The sequence below is a fragment of the Furipterus horrens genome, unplaced genomic scaffold, assembly GCF_987537825.1.
Source record: "Furipterus horrens unplaced genomic scaffold, mFurHor1.1.pri manual_scaffold_4, whole genome shotgun sequence".
In the NCBI taxonomy this organism is placed as follows: Eukaryota; Metazoa; Chordata; class Mammalia; order Chiroptera; family Furipteridae; genus Furipterus; species Furipterus horrens.
In genome coordinates, this window is record NW_028327174.1 from 49,687,936 (window position 1) to 49,708,207 (window position 20,272).

The 20,272-nt window shown below is 46.4% G+C and overlaps 1 protein-coding gene across 1 annotated transcript; it reads right to left on the reverse strand.

Annotated features, from left to right (window-relative positions):
- Positions 1-1,584: 1,584 nt before the first annotated feature.
- On the reverse strand, positions 1,585-19,271 carry ARF3 (ARF GTPase 3). Its single transcript, XM_090273097.1, has 5 exons — positions 19,073-19,271; positions 6,282-6,519; positions 5,332-5,442; positions 4,973-5,097; positions 1,585-4,470 (listed from the first exon to the last, which is right to left on the reverse strand). The coding sequence occupies exons 2-5, from the start codon at positions 6,427-6,429 to the stop codon at positions 4,309-4,311; spliced, it is 546 nt and encodes a 181-aa protein (XP_090129223.1). The 5' UTR covers positions 6,430-6,519; positions 19,073-19,271; the 3' UTR covers positions 1,585-4,308.
- Positions 19,272-20,272: the final 1,001 nt, after the last annotated feature.

The following is a 20,272-nucleotide window of genomic DNA, read 5'->3' on the forward strand; positions in this document are numbered from 1 at the left end:
TCCAGGCTCATTTTGGAAGCTCCCTTGTCCAGATAATCCTGAAATGGACACTACGCCCAGGTCCCCTGACAAGTCATGACTGAAGAGCTATTCATGTTCTAAGAAGATGGGGTTGCTGTTTATCCTAGGAGCTGGGTGCTAAGCATTTACCTTCCAAATTAAGTCCCCACCTCATTCCCCCATGTTCCACCCAAAGAGGCTAGAAGGCTTAAGTGACTGTCACAAGAAGGGTCCCTCCACATTCTTCCTGGCATCCTAAACCAAATGCTAAGGGTCAGAAGGGACTAGGTCATCCTCATTCCCAAGTTTGTTCAAGGGTCAAAAGACTCCCACTGGCCTGCCATCCAGATGAAGTCCTCTCCATTATCATTATTATGCGGGGTTGTAGTTCTAGAAGGTATCTCTTTATTATGTAAGTGAAGCAGTTGGAAAAGGAGCTCCTAGCTTATCAATAACCTCCTCACCAAGCAGGACTTTTGAGGAGCCTGAAAGGAAAAGTATCATCAGATTTTGAGGGGTAAGTGGGTAATGTTTAAAGTTTATGGGGTTGATAAAGGAGTAGTTTAAGGATTTTATAAGGGCAGAAGCACTGGTTCTTAAGATAATGGCTTATTTTAATATCAGGAGATGGGCTAAATAGGAAAACTGGAAGGGGAACAGGAAGGTTAACTGAATATAAATAACATACTCCACACTGACACTTATTATATGCCTAAATCCTTTCCCTTTCTACAGCACCAGGATGGGATGATCTCCGTCCCCAAAACTTAAGAAGTGGTAACAGTGGGGAACACCTGCGTCGCTCCACAGGCTTTACCCACCCCCAGGGCAGTGTCATTCCATTCTTTGCGTGGAGCCAGACAACAGTAGCAGGAGAGAAAGGAAGTGGGGTGCAAGTGGGGTGGAAGGATGAAGGCTTATGAAAAAGGGTTCCCTCCCCAAAAAATGTTTGTGGAATCTATGGATGAGGCTGGAATCCTGACAACGTGGAACCGCATGCTTGAAGTAGAGGGGATACAGGAGTTGTAAGGAGGATCAAGTTCGTTATACTACCCAGAGCTTAACTTTTCATGCTTACTCACTGCTGAAGTCCAGAACTAAATGAGTGAGGGGACTCAAATCTATGAACCAGGGGACCCTGTTCCAGCTAGACACACCTGATGCACAGGGCTGGGGAGATCTGGGAATGGAGGCCACGTGGGGAACTCAAAGTTCAGGGCCCTCTAGCCACTGACACCCCTGAAGTCTACCAACAGGTGATAAATATGGCCAAGTTCACAGTTAAACCCTTTAGAAATAGAGTAACAAAGTCACAATGCCCTCACACACTCGCACCCAGTTAGGCCTGCCTCTGGGGTTTGATGGGAAGAAGTAAGCAGTGTGGAAATGAGCTTCTGTTCCTCCATAAGCTCACCACCACTGCCGCTGCCACGCCCTGCCCCCCTCCGCCCCCCATGTCAAGTGCCCTTTATTCCCCTGCTGAAGGAGCAGTCTGGAGATCGGCACCAGAGGCAGAACTACCCTCACCATTAAACCAGTGTCCCACAGCTGCTGCACAACAAGGATGAATGTCTGCGCCAAAGCTGCATAAAACACGTTTAATTTCCAACCGTGGTCACAGTCATTGCGTATCCCACATTTTGAGCAAGGAGAGAGAAGGTGAGTTATTAAATGTATATAGTCTACATTCCAGAGGAAGAAAAAAAGAAGAGAAAAATCAGTTCAGAACTGCAGTTACCACTAAAACACCACAAACAAACTTTGGGGGAGAAGTGGGAGGATCCCCAGGGAGAAGAAAGTCTGAAACAAAGGAAAGCATAAAATTAAACCCACCAGAGGAGACACAGGGAGGGAGTGGGCAGAAATGGGATGAAACACCCAATTCCAAAAGAACTTTTAGGAGAACGGGAACGTAGAAAGGTCCACCTCTGCCAAGGGCCTAGCAGCCAGGGCTACAACCAAGATCACTTACTGCCCCCTGCTGGACATATCTTAAGCAGCACCAAGGCAACCTCCAAGGCTGCTGCTTCCTAACACTCTTAGACCCATTGGTCCCTGGAGCCCCCAAAATAAGGTGGAGGTGGGCCTGAAATGAGGAGAACCTATTTGGGACTGTATCTAACTAGGGAAGGCGAGAGAGGGAGTGAGGCGGGAGAAGAGGCGAAGTCCTCACCAACCCCAAAGACATAGAGTGGAAAATCCTAAGCAGGAAAGAAACAAGGAAAGGGGAGACAAACAGGCAACAGCACTGAATGGTTTAGAAGGCAAAGGAAAGAGTTCAGGGACAGAGGCAGCAGGAACAAAAAATGTCTGAGGAAGAGAAACAGGGGGGAAAAGGGTGGAGAAAAGCATCTCTGGGGTCGGGGTAATGAATACATGTTGAAACAGAAGCTCCAGCGCCCTACTTCTCCCCACCACCAAACACACATACACATACACACAAAGGCCTAGAGAGTGAGAGAACTGCACACACCCACTGCATTTTGGGTAAGTAAAACACCACTAAGTAACTGGCACTGAGGGAGACACCCCTGGAACCTCTCTTTCACAGTTCAGTCGGGGTGGAGTAAGGGGTATTAATCTGCCTCTTGTAGACAAAGGTGGCAGGAAGCCTGGCCCCATGCGACAGGGCTTGGGACAGCCCTTCTGGGAAGGGGTCCCTCAGCTGTGCTGTGGGGGGCCCTGGGCCTTGACCTTAGGAGAAAGGTACAGGTGGCCGTCTTGGAGCTCAGGGTGCAGCCAGCATACACAGGAGCCCACAGAAAAGCCAGGGCTTCACAGACACTGTAGGAGTCAGGACCTCAGGGACGAGTGCCCCCTGCAGACAGAGAGACTCAGTAGCAGCAGCTTCTGAACAACTACATAGCACTGAAAATAGGGGGAGGACCCTGAAGACCACTGTATTACACCACCAACCACCACCACTTCAGAGTTCTAGTACCTCCACTCCAACCCACATATCCATTTATTTGAGTGGGTGAAGAGGGCAAGGGAAACCTGTTGGGATGAAGTTGGGAGGGACAGCAGGATGGTCTGAGGGTCTAGAAACAGAATAGAACATTTCCATCCTTCAGCACATCCTGGACTAGAAAAAGAGAACTGGAGAACAGGGGGACTGATATTGAGGTCTGCTATGCCACCCCCTCTCCCCCACTCCCATATCAACCACCCAACCAGCTTGGGACTACTACGGTGAGGAAACTTCTGATAAAGGACAGATGGACCACCCAGCCCCCACATTCAGAAGACTGCGGGGTGAGAAGGAGGGGAAGGCAGGAATAGGCCCAACCCACGCCTCACTCTTCCCTGAAAAAACAACAGGATGAAGATGGAAAACCTGAGGCCCTCCCCTGGTACCCTGGGATCCAAACATACAACATGGTCTTGTCTCTCTACCTCCCCTTCAAGCTCCTGAGGAACAGATCTAAGGATGAGGGGGAGGATCAGCTAAAAACTCTGAGCTGATTAAGAGTGGGTGGGTTCCTCTCTCCTTCCCACTAACAAGGCAGGGAAGAATGGCATCTCCTTGGGAACAGTCATTTAGAGATAAATGCCACCCTCTGCCCTAAGCAGGGTGAAGGGAGATGTAACATGGAAGATGGTGGTGGAAAATCCATCATCTGTCCTATCATCCAGGAAAACCTACCTGCATAAAAGAGAGGAACCAGTGTAAGACCAGGGCAGCCTTCCCTCCACCTTATTCCCTTTATCTCACCAACATGAGAGGGGCCAGTGATAGGCTAGAGTGAGTAGCGTCCTGGCTCCAAGCCCTGAGCTGCACTCCACCCCCTCTAGCCTTCTTCCTGGCCCCTACATACATATCTCTCTATACATGTATATACACACGCACACATGCACGCACACAAAGAGAGGCCCGTGCAATTTCCACGTAGAACAGGGAGAGGATGGCAGAGGAAAAAATAAAGATGGTAGGAGAGGGGCCTCTAGGGAGAGGGAAGGGACTCAGATGCCAAGAGCACAGCAATCAGAGCCAAATGAAGCAAAAAGACAGACTGCCCCCACCCCACTTCCCAAACCTCAGAGGATGGGGGAGGCACTCCATGAAACCATAACAACCTTGTTTTGTTTTAAATCTGGTAAATTGGAATGATTCATCATCAGGACAGCAATCGGGGACTGGTCATGGACACGGGAAAGGAGGGGAGGCAGGAGAGAGAGGCTCTTGTTGGGCATGCGGACATGATCCCCGGGGCCCTGGCCACACTGGCAAGGAAGGGGTAGGGCTGGGCAGGGAGACAGTAGGTATGTTAGGGGTGGACGGGGTGGTTGGATAGGGTTGCCTGGCTCTCACTTCTTGTTTTTGAGCTGATTGGCCAGCCAGTCCAGGCCTTCGTATAGCCCGTCCCCGCTGGTGGCACAGGTGGCCTGAATGTACCAGTTGCGATGACGCAGAGAATGCAGGCCCAACTTGTCTGTGATCTCAGCAGCATTCATAGCGTTAGGCAAATCCTGGAGCACGAGGAAGACACACAAAAAGGAGCCTCAGGATCTTTCAAAGGCTTCTAGAGCACCCATTACCAATGAGATGTAGACCAGTACCCTCTCCTCCTCCTCCACTATAGGGACCCAGAACAAGATCCTTAAGGAGCTGCTTTGGATTTAATCATCCCAGAACCCCAGATCCAAGACATTAGAAGTCATTCCCTTGGGTTGGCAGGAACCAAATATAGGAACAGCAGGAGTGAGGGCAGTTCCACAGAAGTAGACAATAGGGAAGATGAAAGAGGGATTTGAGATGATGTCGACCACACCAATCCCTGAGGATGGAATGCTGCTAATTAAAGCTGGCGTGCGGGACAAAAAGAGGAGCATAAAAAGCCAACTAATTCTATTTCCCACACTTCCAAAATTGAGAGCATAGTCACAGTTTCCTGTACAATGAGCTGTAAGGCCCTTGATTTCTGATGCCAGGTTGCCCTCTCTCAAATCCAGGGGTGGAGAGACATCTCACCTGTTTGTTTGCAAAGACAAGGAGCACAGCATCCCGGAGCTCATCCTCTGCCAGCATCCTCATCAGCTCCTCCCGGGCCTCATTTACTCGCTCTCGATCATTGCTGTCGACCACAAATATCAACCCTAGGGAGGCAGAGCATGGGCTGCACAGAGACGACAGATGAACTCCCCTCCCCCACCACCAAAAGACAATACCCTCCTTATATCTTCCAAATATTTCCAACATTTTCTTCTCTTCTCCCACCCACAGGCGCTACACCAGGGCCAGGGTTGACTGCCCATAACCAAGAATGACAGCCACACTCTGCTCACACCCAACCAACTCATGCCAGTCCCTGGGCAATTCACATGCCATACCTTGGGTGTTCTGGAAGTAGTGTCTCCAGAGAGGTCGAATCTTGTCCTGGCCACCCACATCCCAAACTGTGAAGCTGATGTTCTTGTACTCCACTGTCTCCACATTGAACCCTTTGGGAAAAAAAAAAAAAAACAGGCAACGGCCAGTTGGAGTCAAACATGAAGCTGGCAAATGATGCCCCAACGGGTTCATTTGTTTCCTCCAAACTTGGTGATGATCCTAGCAAGGGAAAGAAAGCTAAGGCTTCCTCAGACCTGGTATTTCTTGACCTTGTAGCCTAAAGGCCAAAAAGAAAAAGTAAGGTAAGAAGTGAAAGAGGATGAGGAGAGCCAATCAGAAGGTTCATGATCACATGAGTAATGCAAGAGCCAACCCTCCCTACTCATTCTCAGTCTTTGGCTCTCCCTCCTACAAAGAAATGACTCAGCCCCACTCTAATACATTGGCCACCAGAGTCTTTCTCAGCTAAGAACTGTGGCCTGCAAGGCAGTGAAGAAAAAGAAGGGAGCTATAGTCCTGGAGCCCCAAATACAGAACCGCCTACAGATGATGATCAGGAGCCCCATCCACAAGCCAAATGTTCTCTCTCCCACAGGCACAAGTTAACCAGAATCAGGGCCACTGAGGATCTAACTGAAGCAAATCCAGGCCTCTGGCAAGAACACCAAAGCCCTTCACCTGCTTTCCAAACAACACTGAGAACAAACCAGCTCAGTACCTGAGGACAACTGTTGAGTGCCAGGCTGCAGAAGTTCCTGCATCAGAGAAGGTCAGGGTAGGTGGACAAACAGTAGCCCTAGCCCCTGCTAGTAAGCTAAATAACCATACTTTCCTGAATCCCAAATTGCATGGACTTGCCTGGTGGCCAATTGGAGGAATTTAGGAATAGGCCCCCTACCTAGCGGCTCAGCTATTGGCATGAAAGCCTACAACCAAGCCATGACCTTACCAATGGTGGGGATGGTGGTGACAATCTCTCCTAGTTTCAGCTTATACAGGATCGTGGTCTTTCCTGCGGCATCCAGGCCCACCATCAGGATGCGCATCTCCTTCTTCCCAATCAGGCTCTTGAGCAGGTTTCCAAAGATATTACCCATGATCACAGCAGCCTTCTGCAGACAGTAGAGCCCAAGTGGGGGCAACGGCAACCTGGTTTTGGCCTGGTCCCTGGTACAGAGGACTTGATCCTAGGCAATGAAAGTAAACCCGTTACCACCATCTGCTTGTCAGGATTTCATGTAAATGGGATCTGTCAAAGTCAAGGCTGGAGTCCATTCATGACAAACTGAGAGCCTGAGGGGACCATGAAAATTAAGGGCCACGCAGACCCATCCTGAGCCTTTGGGAGCAGAGGCAAAGCGGTGAACACTCAGGACCCCTGCTCTGCCAGCAATTTACATGTGACTTTGGGCAATTTTATTTCACCTGTCCGTATCTGCACCTATAAATAGAGGGGTGTTGAAATAGGTGATTTCTAAAGTCCCTTCTGTTCTGACAATCTACACTATACCCCAAGGTGTTGCAACGTCATTAATGCACCTCCCTCCGACATTACCCTGACACTTCTGGAAAGGGCGGGAGCATAGGGAGTGGAATGAGGAGTGGCTCTTTGCCACTCCCGACGAAGTTCAGGCTTGCCAGGTTCCCAAGGTTTATGCTCTCTGTTCTAATCAAGAGACTGCTTCTGTCTTCATATTTCTCCAATTCCACCTTCCTTCTTCACACCAAAATTAATGAGGAAGAAGTAAGAAATAAGAAAACAGCACGCCTAAAAGAGTCTCATCCTCGCTACTCTGTGAAATGCTGGCTGTGCAAGTGGTGCTGAGGGCTGTCAGGTATCCTAGCCCTGCCACAGCCCATACAAGGACAGCTGCTCCACACGGCCACCTGCACTGAGGCTTTCTTCCCTAACCCCCTTCAGTCTATTTTAAATTCAAAATTAGGTCATGTTGCTCCTCTGTTCAAAACCCTTTCTTGGCTTCCTATCTCCCTTTCAGTGAAACTGAGAGCCATCCTACAAGGTCCTGCACCATTTGCATTCCCCTTGCTTCTCTCATCAGATGTCCTACTACCTTCCCTCTGCTTACTCCACTTCAATGCCCCAACACTTCTCTGCCTCAAAGCTTTTGTAACTGCTGTTCACTCTGCCTGAAATGCTTCCCCTCCCAGATAGCCTTCATGGAGTACTCCCTCACTTCCTCAGGTCTCTGTTCAAATGTCACCTTATCAAAGAGATTTTCCATAACCATCTATAAAACACACACACAGGGGGAAGAGGGTACAAGGAGACTAAATGGTAATGAAAAAATACAATAAAAATTATTAACTAAAAATAAACACACACACACACACACACACACTCTCTCTCTACCCCATTTATTCCACTTTTCTTCATAACATTTATCACCATCAGACACACCACATATGTTTCTTTCTATATTGTTTTTTTCCTACTATATGTCAGCTCCTTATCTATTTTGTTCATTGCTGTGTTCTTAGTATCTGGAATAAAACCTGGCACACAGCAGTTGAATAACTGACCTCACTAGCAGCTCACTCAGATCAGATGCTTATGCCTGGTACATAGTAGGCACTTAACAAACACCTGCTGAAAAACTGAAGAGAGCAATGAGATCCACTATTAAGGTACAAAATGCCCACCCCAACCACTGCTCCCAACAGACAGGATCATAGAGTCATTTATTCCTCTCTTCTGCCTTCCCTTCTCTATGACACAGGACAGTCACAGAAATGCATCTTTAAAACAACAATGAAATAGGGGTTCAGGATTGCGTCTGCCAGCCAGTTCTGTGCCTGCAGGAGACATGTGTCAGTGGGCAGGTTATTCAGCAATCACCATATGCCAGTGCTGGCATTCTCTAGTCTGGAAAACACACACACACCCGACCCCCCAAACACACACACACCACCCCCCAAACACACACACACACACCACCCCCAAACACACACACCACCCCCCAAACACACACACACACCACCCCCAAACACACACACACACCACCCCCCCAAACACACACACACACATACACACCCAAACACACACACACACACACACCACCCTCCAAAACCAGGAATGTGAAAGGTGGATGGGGAGGAATCCTTCCCACAAACGATTACAGGTTTCTTTATTTGGTGTATTTTTTTTTCCTAATTTCCTCAGTTGCAGCAAATTCCACACTAGTACAAAGGGCCCAGATCAACAGCCCCTGGAGACCAAAGTACTAGTTTGTCCAAAAAACAGAAACAACGAATGCTTATGGAATGCTTCATCTTCAAAGGCCTCCCCAGACATTTGGTGAGCCAGGCGTGGTGCTCCTGGTAGGTTCCCCAGATGAACCCTGCCCCTGACCCAGAGGGCTCACACCCCAGGGATAGGACCTGGTTCAACCTTACGGCTCAACTTCAGTCAAGTCGCCCACTAGTCATCCTCCCTGCCCATCCTAACTCAACACACCCAGACAGACCAGACCAATTCCCGAGGATCCCTGGGGAAGGTGGGGACACCTGCCCAGCTTAGTATGATCAGATCCCACCAACCTCAGTAATTGGTGGTAGTCAGACTGCTGGTTCTGCTACTATCACCTCCAGAAATTTAAACCTTCCCCAAGTCTTCCAAGTATTCATCTTGTCTCCTGCTCAGGTAGCCTTTCCTTTAGCTCCAAAAGGTACTTTGCTTTAAAGATTGGGTAATATGCCCTGGCTGGTGTGGCTCAGTGGATTGAGTGCAAGCCTGCAAACCAAAGGGTCGCCAGTTCAGTTCCCAGTCAGGGGACATGCCTGGTTGCAGACCAAGTCCCCAGTCAGGGGCATGCAAGAGGCAACCACACAATGATGTTTCTCTCCCTCTCTTTCCCTCTAAAAATAAATAAAATCTTTAAAAAAATAGTTGGGTAATAGGGTTTGGCCCCATTTCTGAACTGAATTTATACCATGCATTTATCTTGCTGTCCTTCATGACTGGAACTATTGCTGATTAAATGATTACCAGCCGTTGAGTACAGCAGTGGCTGAAAAATATCCATTGCCTCCAAACATGCATTCACTGTCCTTTGGTTTGCTTCTTTACTAAGCTATCAGGCTCAAGTCTTGGCTCAAAAAATGATCCCAGTATTACACTTATTTCTGTTTCCTGACACCACAAGGCCTCTGAATTTCTGAACCGTTCATGTGGTACTTACCACCTTGTGGAGCTTTTTTCTTCTTTTCTAAATCTGTACATTGACCATCTCCCTAATTTAATTGTGTGTTCCCCATAGACAAGGACTATGCCTTTTATTTATCTTGTATCTGTCCTCACATCCAGTGCCAAACCCACTGTAGTTTAATCAAGCATACTGGCTGATTTAACCTCATCTGAAAATGTCCTTATATTACTTCTTCTGTCCTAACAGTACTTGGTATCTCTAGGTAATGCACAGCTATTTGCTTAGATATGCTGTCAATTCTTGGCCATTTTCCACACATATCTGACCCAAGGACTGTTTTGGGGACACCATGAAAGGACTAGAAGACAATTGGTGGGCTTTTCTCTTGCCATTTGGTATGCAGTGGGGCTGATGGATAACTGATGAAAAATCCAAGTAGTTACAATGTGTCCCCTGAGGCAGCCCAGGGCCTAAAAATTAATGGACAGTATGACTCCTCTTTAATATAACCAGGAGCTTGATTCAGATGAGCATTCCAAAGTGGGTGTTGGCTTTCTTGTCTCAGCTTTCTCTGTCCCTGCCTATTACCAGAGAGCATGCTGCCCCTTCCACCAGGATGGTAGTAACTTTCAGCTGTGTGCCATGAACATGAATCTTTGACCATATAGCCAATTCTCACTTTCACCATAAGGCATTTCTAGAAAAAGCTCTGGGAAGCAGAAGGGCAAAAAAAAAAAAAAAAAGATACCCTGGATTGTTTCCCTGTACACTATATAGCCTGTAGTTACTCTCCTCTAGCACAGATGGTACTCCTGTGTGGATAGGGCAAAACGCCAGGGCCCCATGGGCTAGTGAAAACCAGGAATCAGCAGTTAAAATTGAAGGTTAAGTGGCTCAAGATGAAAAATGGAATACAGTAATATCTCTATTAACAAAGAGGCTCTCTCAACATTCTATTTTAGTCACAGTTTGTTATCAGTGGTAAAAAAAAGAAAAAAACTATAGGTGCTCTAAAAATGTGTTCCAGTACAATCTGTGTAGGACACTGCAGGAGTTCAATCAAGTGCATTAGCTGACTTAAGCTTCACCTGAGGATGTCCTCACTGAGGACCATTCACTGTCCCCAAACTCCCCTAGCCCCCACCACCAGGAGGGGCAGGTTGTTGCTGTAATTGTCTGCTCAGCTATCTTGGCTTATGTGTTGCAGGAACATGTCTACCTCACTCTCCAGGTGATTTTGAGAGTCACAGTTCAGCCTGCCACGCACACTCCCTCAGCCTGACTCCAGTAACTGGCTCAGGCATGTGTTTTGAGACAGCGCTGAGGAGATTCCTGATCTAGCAACACCTCCTCCTCTCCAGACTACATGCATCCAGGGAAAGACCAGTCTCTCTTAAACCCTCTGCTGCCAGGCAGGGTACTCTAAAAAGCAGCTTTGTTCCCAGATAATTTTCAAATTGAGATATCACTAAAAGAGATGCTATTTTTAGCACAGCCCATGGAGCAGACCAATACAATTTAAGTAAACAAAAGCAGGGTCTGCCTGTATTTAGTTTCTTTCCTGAAGCTGGCTTCTGACTGACCTCTGTAAACTTTTCCTAGTATTTGTCTCAAGAGCACTGTCATCAGCACATAAAAACTCTTAGGTTAGTACCTCAACAACTTCTACTGGACTCAAAGATTTCCCAAAGCCAAGACACTGCTTCTGATGTCAGCTTCCATCCATTCATTAAACATTTATTGAGTATACTGAACTAGGGATACAGAGAGGAAGACAGTTTCTGCCTTCATGCAACTCAGTCAATGGGAGAGAAGGAAAACAAGTGAACAGAGAATTACAAAACAGTGTGAGCATAAGAGCAGGGTAAGCACATAGTATTATGGGGCTGGAAAGCTGGAGCAGTTAATCAAGACTGGGGGGTCAACGGTGATTTCCAGACATGATGTTCAGGTCACACCTGAGCCTACTGCTGAAGGAAAAGTAGAAAAAAGACAATAAAGAGAGGAGAATGGGGCAGAAGGAAAGGCATAAAGACTTGAGATAGAGGTGGCACTTTTTATTAGCAAAAGCCAGGTGCAACTGGGAGGTAGTTCATTTGGATGCAGCACAGTGAATAAAAAAATGTGAGGAGGCTGGAGAGATAAGGGCTAGATCATGAAGGGCCTCAAAAGGCCATACTGAGTAACATGATAAGATATGTGCTTTAGAAGCATCATTCTAGCAGCAGTTTAGAGAGTAAATTTAAAGGGGAACTTATAGTAATACATGTGAGAAATCAAAAGTTCTTAACTAGAGAGGGCAGATTGGAAACACCAAAACAGCAGAATCAACAGTATTTAATGACTTGATTAAATGCAGGAAAGAGGAGTAGAAAAAGTCAAAGATGATTCTCAGGTTTCTGGCCTGGGTGATTCAGTGGCCATGACTTTAGACAGGAAATAACAAGAGGAACAGATCTGAGAGTGAAGATGTTTGTTTTTGGATTAAATGCTGATTTCAAAGGTGCTAAGGTATGAAGCTCAACAGAAAAGTCTGGTCTGGGTAACTGGGAATCACCTGTGCTGATGATAAATGAAGCCACAGAGGAACCAAGATAATCAATGATCCATGATGGCTTCCTACCCAACAGCCATTCTTCCCCTTCTTTCTCCTAACAGAATCTCTAATTTGTTCAGATGTTGGGGCAGGGGGTATGAGATACCCTTCCCAGCCCAAGGGTATGAAAACTGATCAGCCTAAAGGTTGTGGACATTCCATTTCCCTTGTTGGTGAAGAGTCACAAATGGTCATGTCCTAATTCTAGCCAATAAGGTGTTGAGAAAAGTCTTCTGGGAGCATCTGGGAAAGTTTGCCGCAATCTTAAAAAAGGACACATGGCAATGTTATTTTGTTCAGCCTTTGTATGTTGATATAGAAGGATGAGATGCTGGAGTATTCTTGAGACCTTGAAGAGACAGGCAAAACTCTACAATGCCAGAGGAGAAAAATGGAGAAAAGTTGGGTCCTTAAAAACACTGTCAATGCCCTGACTGGTGGGGCTCAGTTGGTTGGGCGCTGTCCTGCAAAGCAAAAGGTGGTAGGTTCGATTCTGGGCCAGGGCACATATCTAGGTGTCAGGTTCAGTCCCTGGTGGGGGCACGTATGAGAGGCAGCTGATAGATGTTTCTCTCTCACACTGACGTTTCTCTCCTTCTCTTTTCCCCTCCCCTCCCCACTCTCTAGAAATAAGTAAAATCTTTGAAAACAAAATAAACAAACAAAAAACACTGTCAAGCTGGTAGATTAAAAATAAACAAAAAACAAGAAAGTGCTCTATCCCTAAAGTACTTTGTCTATGTGTGTGGTAAAAAATATACATAGCATAGCCCTGGCTGGTGTGCCTCAGTGGACTGAGTACTGGCCTACGAACTGAAGGTTCACTGGTTCAATTCCCAGCCAGGACACGCGCCTGGGTTAAAGGCTGGGCCTGCAGTTGGGGCCGTGCGAGAGGCAACCAACCTATGTTCCTCTCACACATCAATGTTTCTCACCCTCTCTTTCTCCCTTCTTTTCCCTCTTTCTAAAAATAACTAAATAAAATCTTTTAAAATAATATACATAAAATTTACCATTTATACCAATTTTTAAGTGTACAATTGAATGGCATTAAGTATATTCTCATTGCTGTACAACCAGAAACTTTATACCTATTAAACAGTAACTCTCATCCCCTCCTCCCCTGCCTCTGGCAACCACCATTCTACTTTCTATCTCTATAAATTTAACTCTTCTAGGTACCTCATATAAGTGGAACCACACAATGTCTGGCTTATTTCACCTAGACTTCTTGCTATGTGCTGTAATAAATCCTCTTCTTGTTGGAGTCACAGGTGTGCTTTCTGTCTTTTGCCAGCTGACAGGTTCTAACTGATACATCTAGAGAAAATGTGTGTATAGTGAGACAGGAGAAAAGGCCAAAGGCAGAAACCTGGGGCATATCAACATTTAAAGCAGTGGGCAGAAAAGGAGGCCAGGAAAGAGAGTAAGAAGCAACCTGAGGGACAAAAAGAAAATTTTAAAGTAAGACATCACAGACACCAATGAGGAAAGAACATTTTAAAAGGAAGGAAGGTTTAGAAAAACAATAAATAAGTCAAAATTTAAAAAAAAAAAAGGAAGGTCAAAGGCTATAGAAAGGTCAAATTAAGATAAGGCCTGAAAGATACCTATTTAATTTAGCTACTAGGCAATGAAGGATAACCTTGTTATAAATTTTAAAATAATCTATTTAAAATTAGGCTCCACCTGCCCTGGCTGTTGTGGCTCAGTTGGTTCGAGCATTGTCTCATAAACCAAAAGGTCGTGGGTTCCATTCCTGGTCAGGGCACATGTCTAGGTTGCAGGTTCCATCCCCCCATTGGTGTTTCTCTCTCTCTTTCAATCTCCCTTCCTCTGTCTGGATATATCTTTGGGTGAGGATTTAAAAAAAAAACAAACAACATTATGCTCCACTTAACTCAATTAGTAGTGTTTAGGCTCAGAACAGCTTACCTTCTAGTTCAAGAAGACGACTCCAGTACAGGATAACCTAGAGGGGATACTACAAGCAAAAAGGATCCTAAATCACCATGTCTGATAGAGACCTTGGGAAGGCTCTGGTTTTTCCCTTGGGCAACACTCAGCAAGTGAGTCAAAACAGAACATCAGGTCTATTTCAGAATACATGGCCTAGCCAAATAAAAGTGACCAGATTTTTTTTTAAAAAACTAGACTTATTTGTTCCTTTGGAACAGTCTGTGGTACTGCTTTCTAACCAAAGCTTTCTGTTTGCCCTATTCTTAAAATCTGACCAGCTTATGACTGACTGCTCCATCTCCTGATATTCTATGGCTGCTCCAATGCCCACATCTGTAGCCTTGAATATTGAGAACACTATACTTTCCTAATTACAAAATCACTGAAATTCCACAAGTAGTCAGCCTAACGCCCTCATAAACCTTTGGCCCCAATCTGCTCTCACAGCACAGGTCAAGATGGAGCTGCCAGCAAACAAGAAATAGGAAGCCAGGATTTGGACAAGGTAACCATTATAGAGCATCCTAAGAGTACAAGAAGACAGGGAACAGACTATGTTGGGGAATAAGAGCTGTTTGTGATCCCTTATCCCCTCAAACACACTTCTACTCTAGGACTTATTACAGCATGTTTTATTCACATGTTTATGTTTCATTCTCCAGAGCTGGAACTTCCCAAATAACTTGCCGTTAACACATTAAGGGCAACTGGAGATACTGATACTATCAGTACTGTAGGGCTAGGCAGGGCTTAAAGTGGCTAGAGCACTCAGGCTAGCCATCTCAGGTTGCAAGTAGCTCTGTCTGTCTCACTATTACCATTTTTTGTGTATGCCATGATGGGAAAAGGTTTGGGAAGTACTTCACTAGACTATGAGCTCTTTGCCAGGAGGGACCATGACTTACTCATATTTCATGTACCCAGCATCCAGCACTACAATCTGCAGCTACCAATTTGACATGTTTATTGTTGAGAAGCACAGACTACTGATGGTGGCAAAATATCTGTGAGGCTGAGGAAGACATTATTCTTTAGGTAACCCCCAATCCTTTTCCTGTATCTGACAAACTAAAGAAGCGGTGCCTTTCTTCTCAAAGTCCTACGGTTCCTTGGATGGGATTCAGAGGCCGCCTGGGGGAAGGGAGAAACTATATGAAAGGCTCTAATTATGCTCCCCAACTCTTCACCACCACCAGAGCAGCCCCCACTTTTACCCATTTTATATATTAGATTTCAAGTAAGATTTTACATAAGGTAGCATTCAATTGCTTTAAAAAAAAGTGTGGGGGAGGGGACAAAACAACACTGCAACAGAGAATAAATATTCCCCTGCATCCTACTTAAAGCATGTTCAAGTTTAAACATTCATGCTGGACACTCTTGTGTATAAACTCATAAAGGAAAAGTTATGCCTCACCTGTAATGGAAGAACTAAAAGGTACCATGAGATCTGTGACACCCAGTCACCTCACCTTTCTTCAGGAATATGTTGATAATGGTAGATCCTTGAAATCTCAGCCATTTCCTTTCTAATCCACATGGTACAGCAGATCCTTAGCAGAAGTCCATGACAAAGCTCTAACACGTTCATGGAATCCCCACCTCAGTTCTTTCACAGACTATAATACAAAGCCTTCAAATACTTGTGGAACTCTTTCCAAATGTTCCCTACGTCTTTTCATTATCAAAAAGCTTTTTCAGCACTCTACCTATATTTGTGACACATAGAAAAGGTATAGTAGACAGAATTATACAGATATCATAACTCTGGACCTTAATATAGTACATTCTGACACACACTCAGAGGCAGACATTTAAAGGGGACAGGACTAAATGAAAAGTGGCCCAGAAAATGGAGGATGCTGAAATGCTCATTGAGACCTAAAATAATGGAACCCAAGAATCTAAATCCTGACTTAAGTCAATCAAGGTGCACCTTTATGGAAGAGTCAAACATTACCTCAGAGTCATGCTGACTTTAACATGAACAGTATTCTTGGAGCCCCCACATTCTTACCCAAGCTGATGGCTCAGGGCCTCTGCCTTGCTCCAGCTTCACCTCCCACTCAGGCAGCAGGAGCTGCCTCTGTGAAGCTGATGCTGAAAAAAGATTTCACTGCTCCGAAGCCTACAACCAGCACAGAAAGTCATGGTAACAACCATCCCTCTCCACAGGCACCTCAGGCAGTAAGCTGTTCTTTTGTAAACCTTTAAGGCAGCCCTACATGCTCATTATTATGATGACCATTGTGATGATGAGTATTAACAGCAGTTAACATTTACTTGGGGCTTACTAAGTGCTTTGTTCAATACTAAATGCTTTGCGTGTATTATCGCATTTAATTCTCATAGCAACTCTAAGAAGTAGGTACTATCATTGTCATACTCTTTATAGATGAGGAAAGTGAAGCTAAGAAAGGACAAGTAATTTCACCAAAATCATACAACTAGTAATAGCAGAGGCAGGATTTGAACCCAATTTGGTCTGATTCCAAGGTGCATACACATAATTATTGTACCAGTTTGCCTCTAAATTCACCTGCAACAAAAGTAATGAAGAGAGTCAAACAGCAATATACTATGAGTCTCAGTCTTCTTGGAATCCATTTCTAAAGGTATATGGAGAAGCAAGATTCCACAATTTCCCTCAGTTATTTACTCAGCTGTAACAAACCTGGTTTTAAAGAAGTTCCTTCTTTTAACCAACAAATCCCGCCCACTGTCCTCTGAGTCCGTTTCCTCTTATGACTCCAGGGGAAGAGAGTAACAGAGATGAACACACACAGTATCACCCTTTGTGCACTTAACACTTCACTTCCACTCTTTCCAGCCTGCTATCTGCCTGCCTTTATACTTGCAGTTTAATAACAGCAGCTATGATTCACTGGCACCAGTTCTGTGCCAGGCACCACATACATACATTGGCTCCCTCCTCTGTAATCTCCAGGATCCCAATTTGCAGATGATACTTAGAAGGACTTACAGCTAATGAAGAGACCCCTTTGCCCAAATTGGAGGAGGAGATCTGGGATTTCAGATAAATAATGACTATATCCTAATAATAGTTTTCCTCTTGGGTCTTAGTTTCCATTATCCACGCCTGTTCTGTGCCTCTTAAGGAAGGTGGAGAGACCAAGACTTCTTAATTACAATTGTATATCCAGGCACTGTCCCTGACAGCCAAGCCATCTCTTCCTCCTTAAACTATAGTCAAAAAGCTTGTTGAGCTCTGTATCTTCACATGCTGTATTCATCATGAGTGCCTACTGTGTGCAAAGGCTTGTAGTGACACAAGATGAGCTCAAATTCCTGCACTCAAAAAGCTCAGTATCTTTAAAAAAACAAGACATACACATAAAAATTTTGACCATGCAAATGAATAATTCTATGGTGGGAGGCAGGAGGTATGTGAATGTGTGGTACATGAGGCCCCTTCTCAGATGAATCCAAGGTCAAAGAGTCATTCTGTGAAAAGGTAAACCCAATGGATCAGCTTTTTTCTTAAAATGAGCTTTTACAGACATGTTATTCAAACTCAAGTCTAGCCTTGACCAGTGTGGCTCAGTCGGTTGGGCGTCCTCCCTCAAAGCAAAAGGTGCGAGTTTGATTCCAGGTCAGGGCACATGCTTGGGTTGCAATTCGATCTCGGGTCAGGGGCATGTGCAAGAGGCAACTGATCAATGTTTCTCTCCCCTTTTCCCTCCTTTCCCCTCTCTCTAAAAATAAATAAATACAATCTTTTTTAAAAAAAAAACCTCAAGTGCAATGACCAATTCACTGCCCCACTCAGATCATAGAAGTGGAGACACCTCACCAACAAGCTCAAGAAAAAATTGCAACAAACTAGTGACAAGGAAGGAAATATGCCGAGACTAGATTCTGTCCTGCTGCACTGACCCAAGCAATCAGACTCCTGCCGCGGATCTCCTACCAATAAAACTTTCATGCCATAGACCAGGGGTGACCCAATCCAACAGCAGCAGACAAGTTTTAAGTTTCACTTCTCCCTCACCCGGATGACCTCACTATTTCTTCTCACTCCTGACCACATACCACACTGCCCCTGGCCTGGCGAGAGGAAGACTGGCAGTAATACAACACAGAACGAAGGAACTACCCTAAAACAGGAGCTACCACTTTGCTAATCAAGAGGCCAGTTTCAACAGGGAACTCCACCTCCCCCTCCTTTCCTCAAACATTGGTGTAAGCAATGGCTCCATTTTCTGTTCCGGGAATCCTGGTACTTCCTAAAGAAAGCGGATTGGAAGACACAAACTCAGAGCCAGCGACAAGACGCTCCCTCCTCCTGTGAGACTGCCCCGCCCCCGCTTTGCCTAGGGGAGGAAGGCACCACCTCTCTTCTCGAAGCAAGATCAGAGCCCCCTCCCCCTTCTGCCTCCTCTCCTCGCGCTCCCCACCTGCTGCCCTCTTCCAATGTGCTGTTCCCAACACCCAAAAGCGCAATCTCCACCAGAATAGTGACCCTGCAGTGCTCCACTAGCTTGTCCTGCCGGCTACTCCCTAAGCCCCCTATGCACCCTTGTCCGATCAGGGGTGGGGGTGTCACCACAGCAAGGTTGCTCTCGTTCCTTATTACTAAGGTGGAGGGGAAGAGGGAGTAGGAAAAAAAAAGCAGCATTCCCTAGCCCTTTTATAGAAAAAGAATACAAAACATCCATCACCGCCCCCGCATCACCTCTCCCTGGACTGCTTCCCTCCTCCTCAATCCCGATCCCTTCCAAGCCCACCTTCTGCAAGCCAGGGAACCTAACTGCAGCCCAGGTCGTCCCCTTGTGCGAGGCGGAGGACAAATCCGTATGCGCCCCCCACCCCCACTCCCATGTCCTTCAAATGCGGGGGCAGGCATGAGGCTGGCCCAGCGCCCCCTCTCCCAGCTCTCCGGTGTGAAGGACCACAACGCCCCAAACCGAGCAGTGCCCGGCAGGGGGCTCTAAATCTTCAGCCCCCACCCCAAGCCTCTTCTCTACCAGGACCCGCCTTCTCTCCCCAACCCCTCACCTGTTTCTGCTCCCAAGCTTCGCCGCTGTGGCTGCCGCCTCCGCCCCCGCAGGTTCCGCTCGGCTCCCTCCGGCCCCCCCCCAGCCGATTTCAACGGGGCTGCTCCCCTTGCCCCGGTCCCCGATTCCCTCCTTCCTTCCCTCTATCTAGCACCGGAAGCCGCGACAGTGACAAGAGCTGCGCGGCGCACCCCCACCCCCGGACTGGGATACTTCCCACCTTCCTGATCACGCGAGAGCTGCGCGGTAGCGAGCGGCAGTTCTCGCGAGACCTATCACCATGGCAGCGGCTGCCGCAGAGGCATCCGGGTGCTAAAGCTGAAGCCTGGTCCCGTTGTGGGGGCTGAAGGTGGTGGGCGGTGGAGGCAGGATCTGGGAGCCGGGGAATGAGGATGAAGCAGTGGGGACTGAGGAGACAATACAAAGCTCTAGGGCCATAACTGGAATTTAAGGACTAGGGCCGCTTGCTGGCCATACTGGAGACCGGTTGAGTTAAAAGCCCCGGGGGCTCCCTGGGCAAAGCCAGGAGCAGGGATGAGTGAATAGGCCTTGTTTTGGCCCACTTAACTCCTCCAGACCTCATTTTTCTTTCTTAACCAGGGCTAGCAGCATCCCCCTGAGAGCCCTGCTACAGCAATATTACTGCACAGCTCCTAACCTAAGACTAGGTTACTCAGTGGTCTGAATCAAGATATCCTTTCCCATGGAGAAGAGAAGGGAGAATGATGAATTTAAAAAACAGAAGGAAACAACTCTGGGCCAATTAGGAAGCTGGAACGTTGAAGTTTAAAACCTAGTATTCAGAGGTGTGGTTTGAGGAAGTGTTCCTAGATGATTATGAATTTTAGTAACCCAAGGAAAGTGAGAGACTTTGCATCCATGCTTTCTATTCCTGCCCACCCCCACTTTCCTCACATTCATTTCTGTACCTGGTCTAGATCTGCAAATTATGTTGAAACACTCAAGGCTATCATAGAAGAAAAGTACTAGGAACGCTAAGAACAGAAGAAGGTTCTCTATAAGTGCCCTCTCTTCTTCATTTACAGCAGTGGAAAGGAACACATGGCTCTTTCCTAAGCCCTGAGCCAAAAGTGTTGCTTTTCTGGATTTTTTTTTTTTTTTTGCCTTGTTTCTTGTTTCCTACCAAGAAGTAGGCTGGTAGATAGCCACACTGTGACTACCTCTTATCCCCATCAATCCC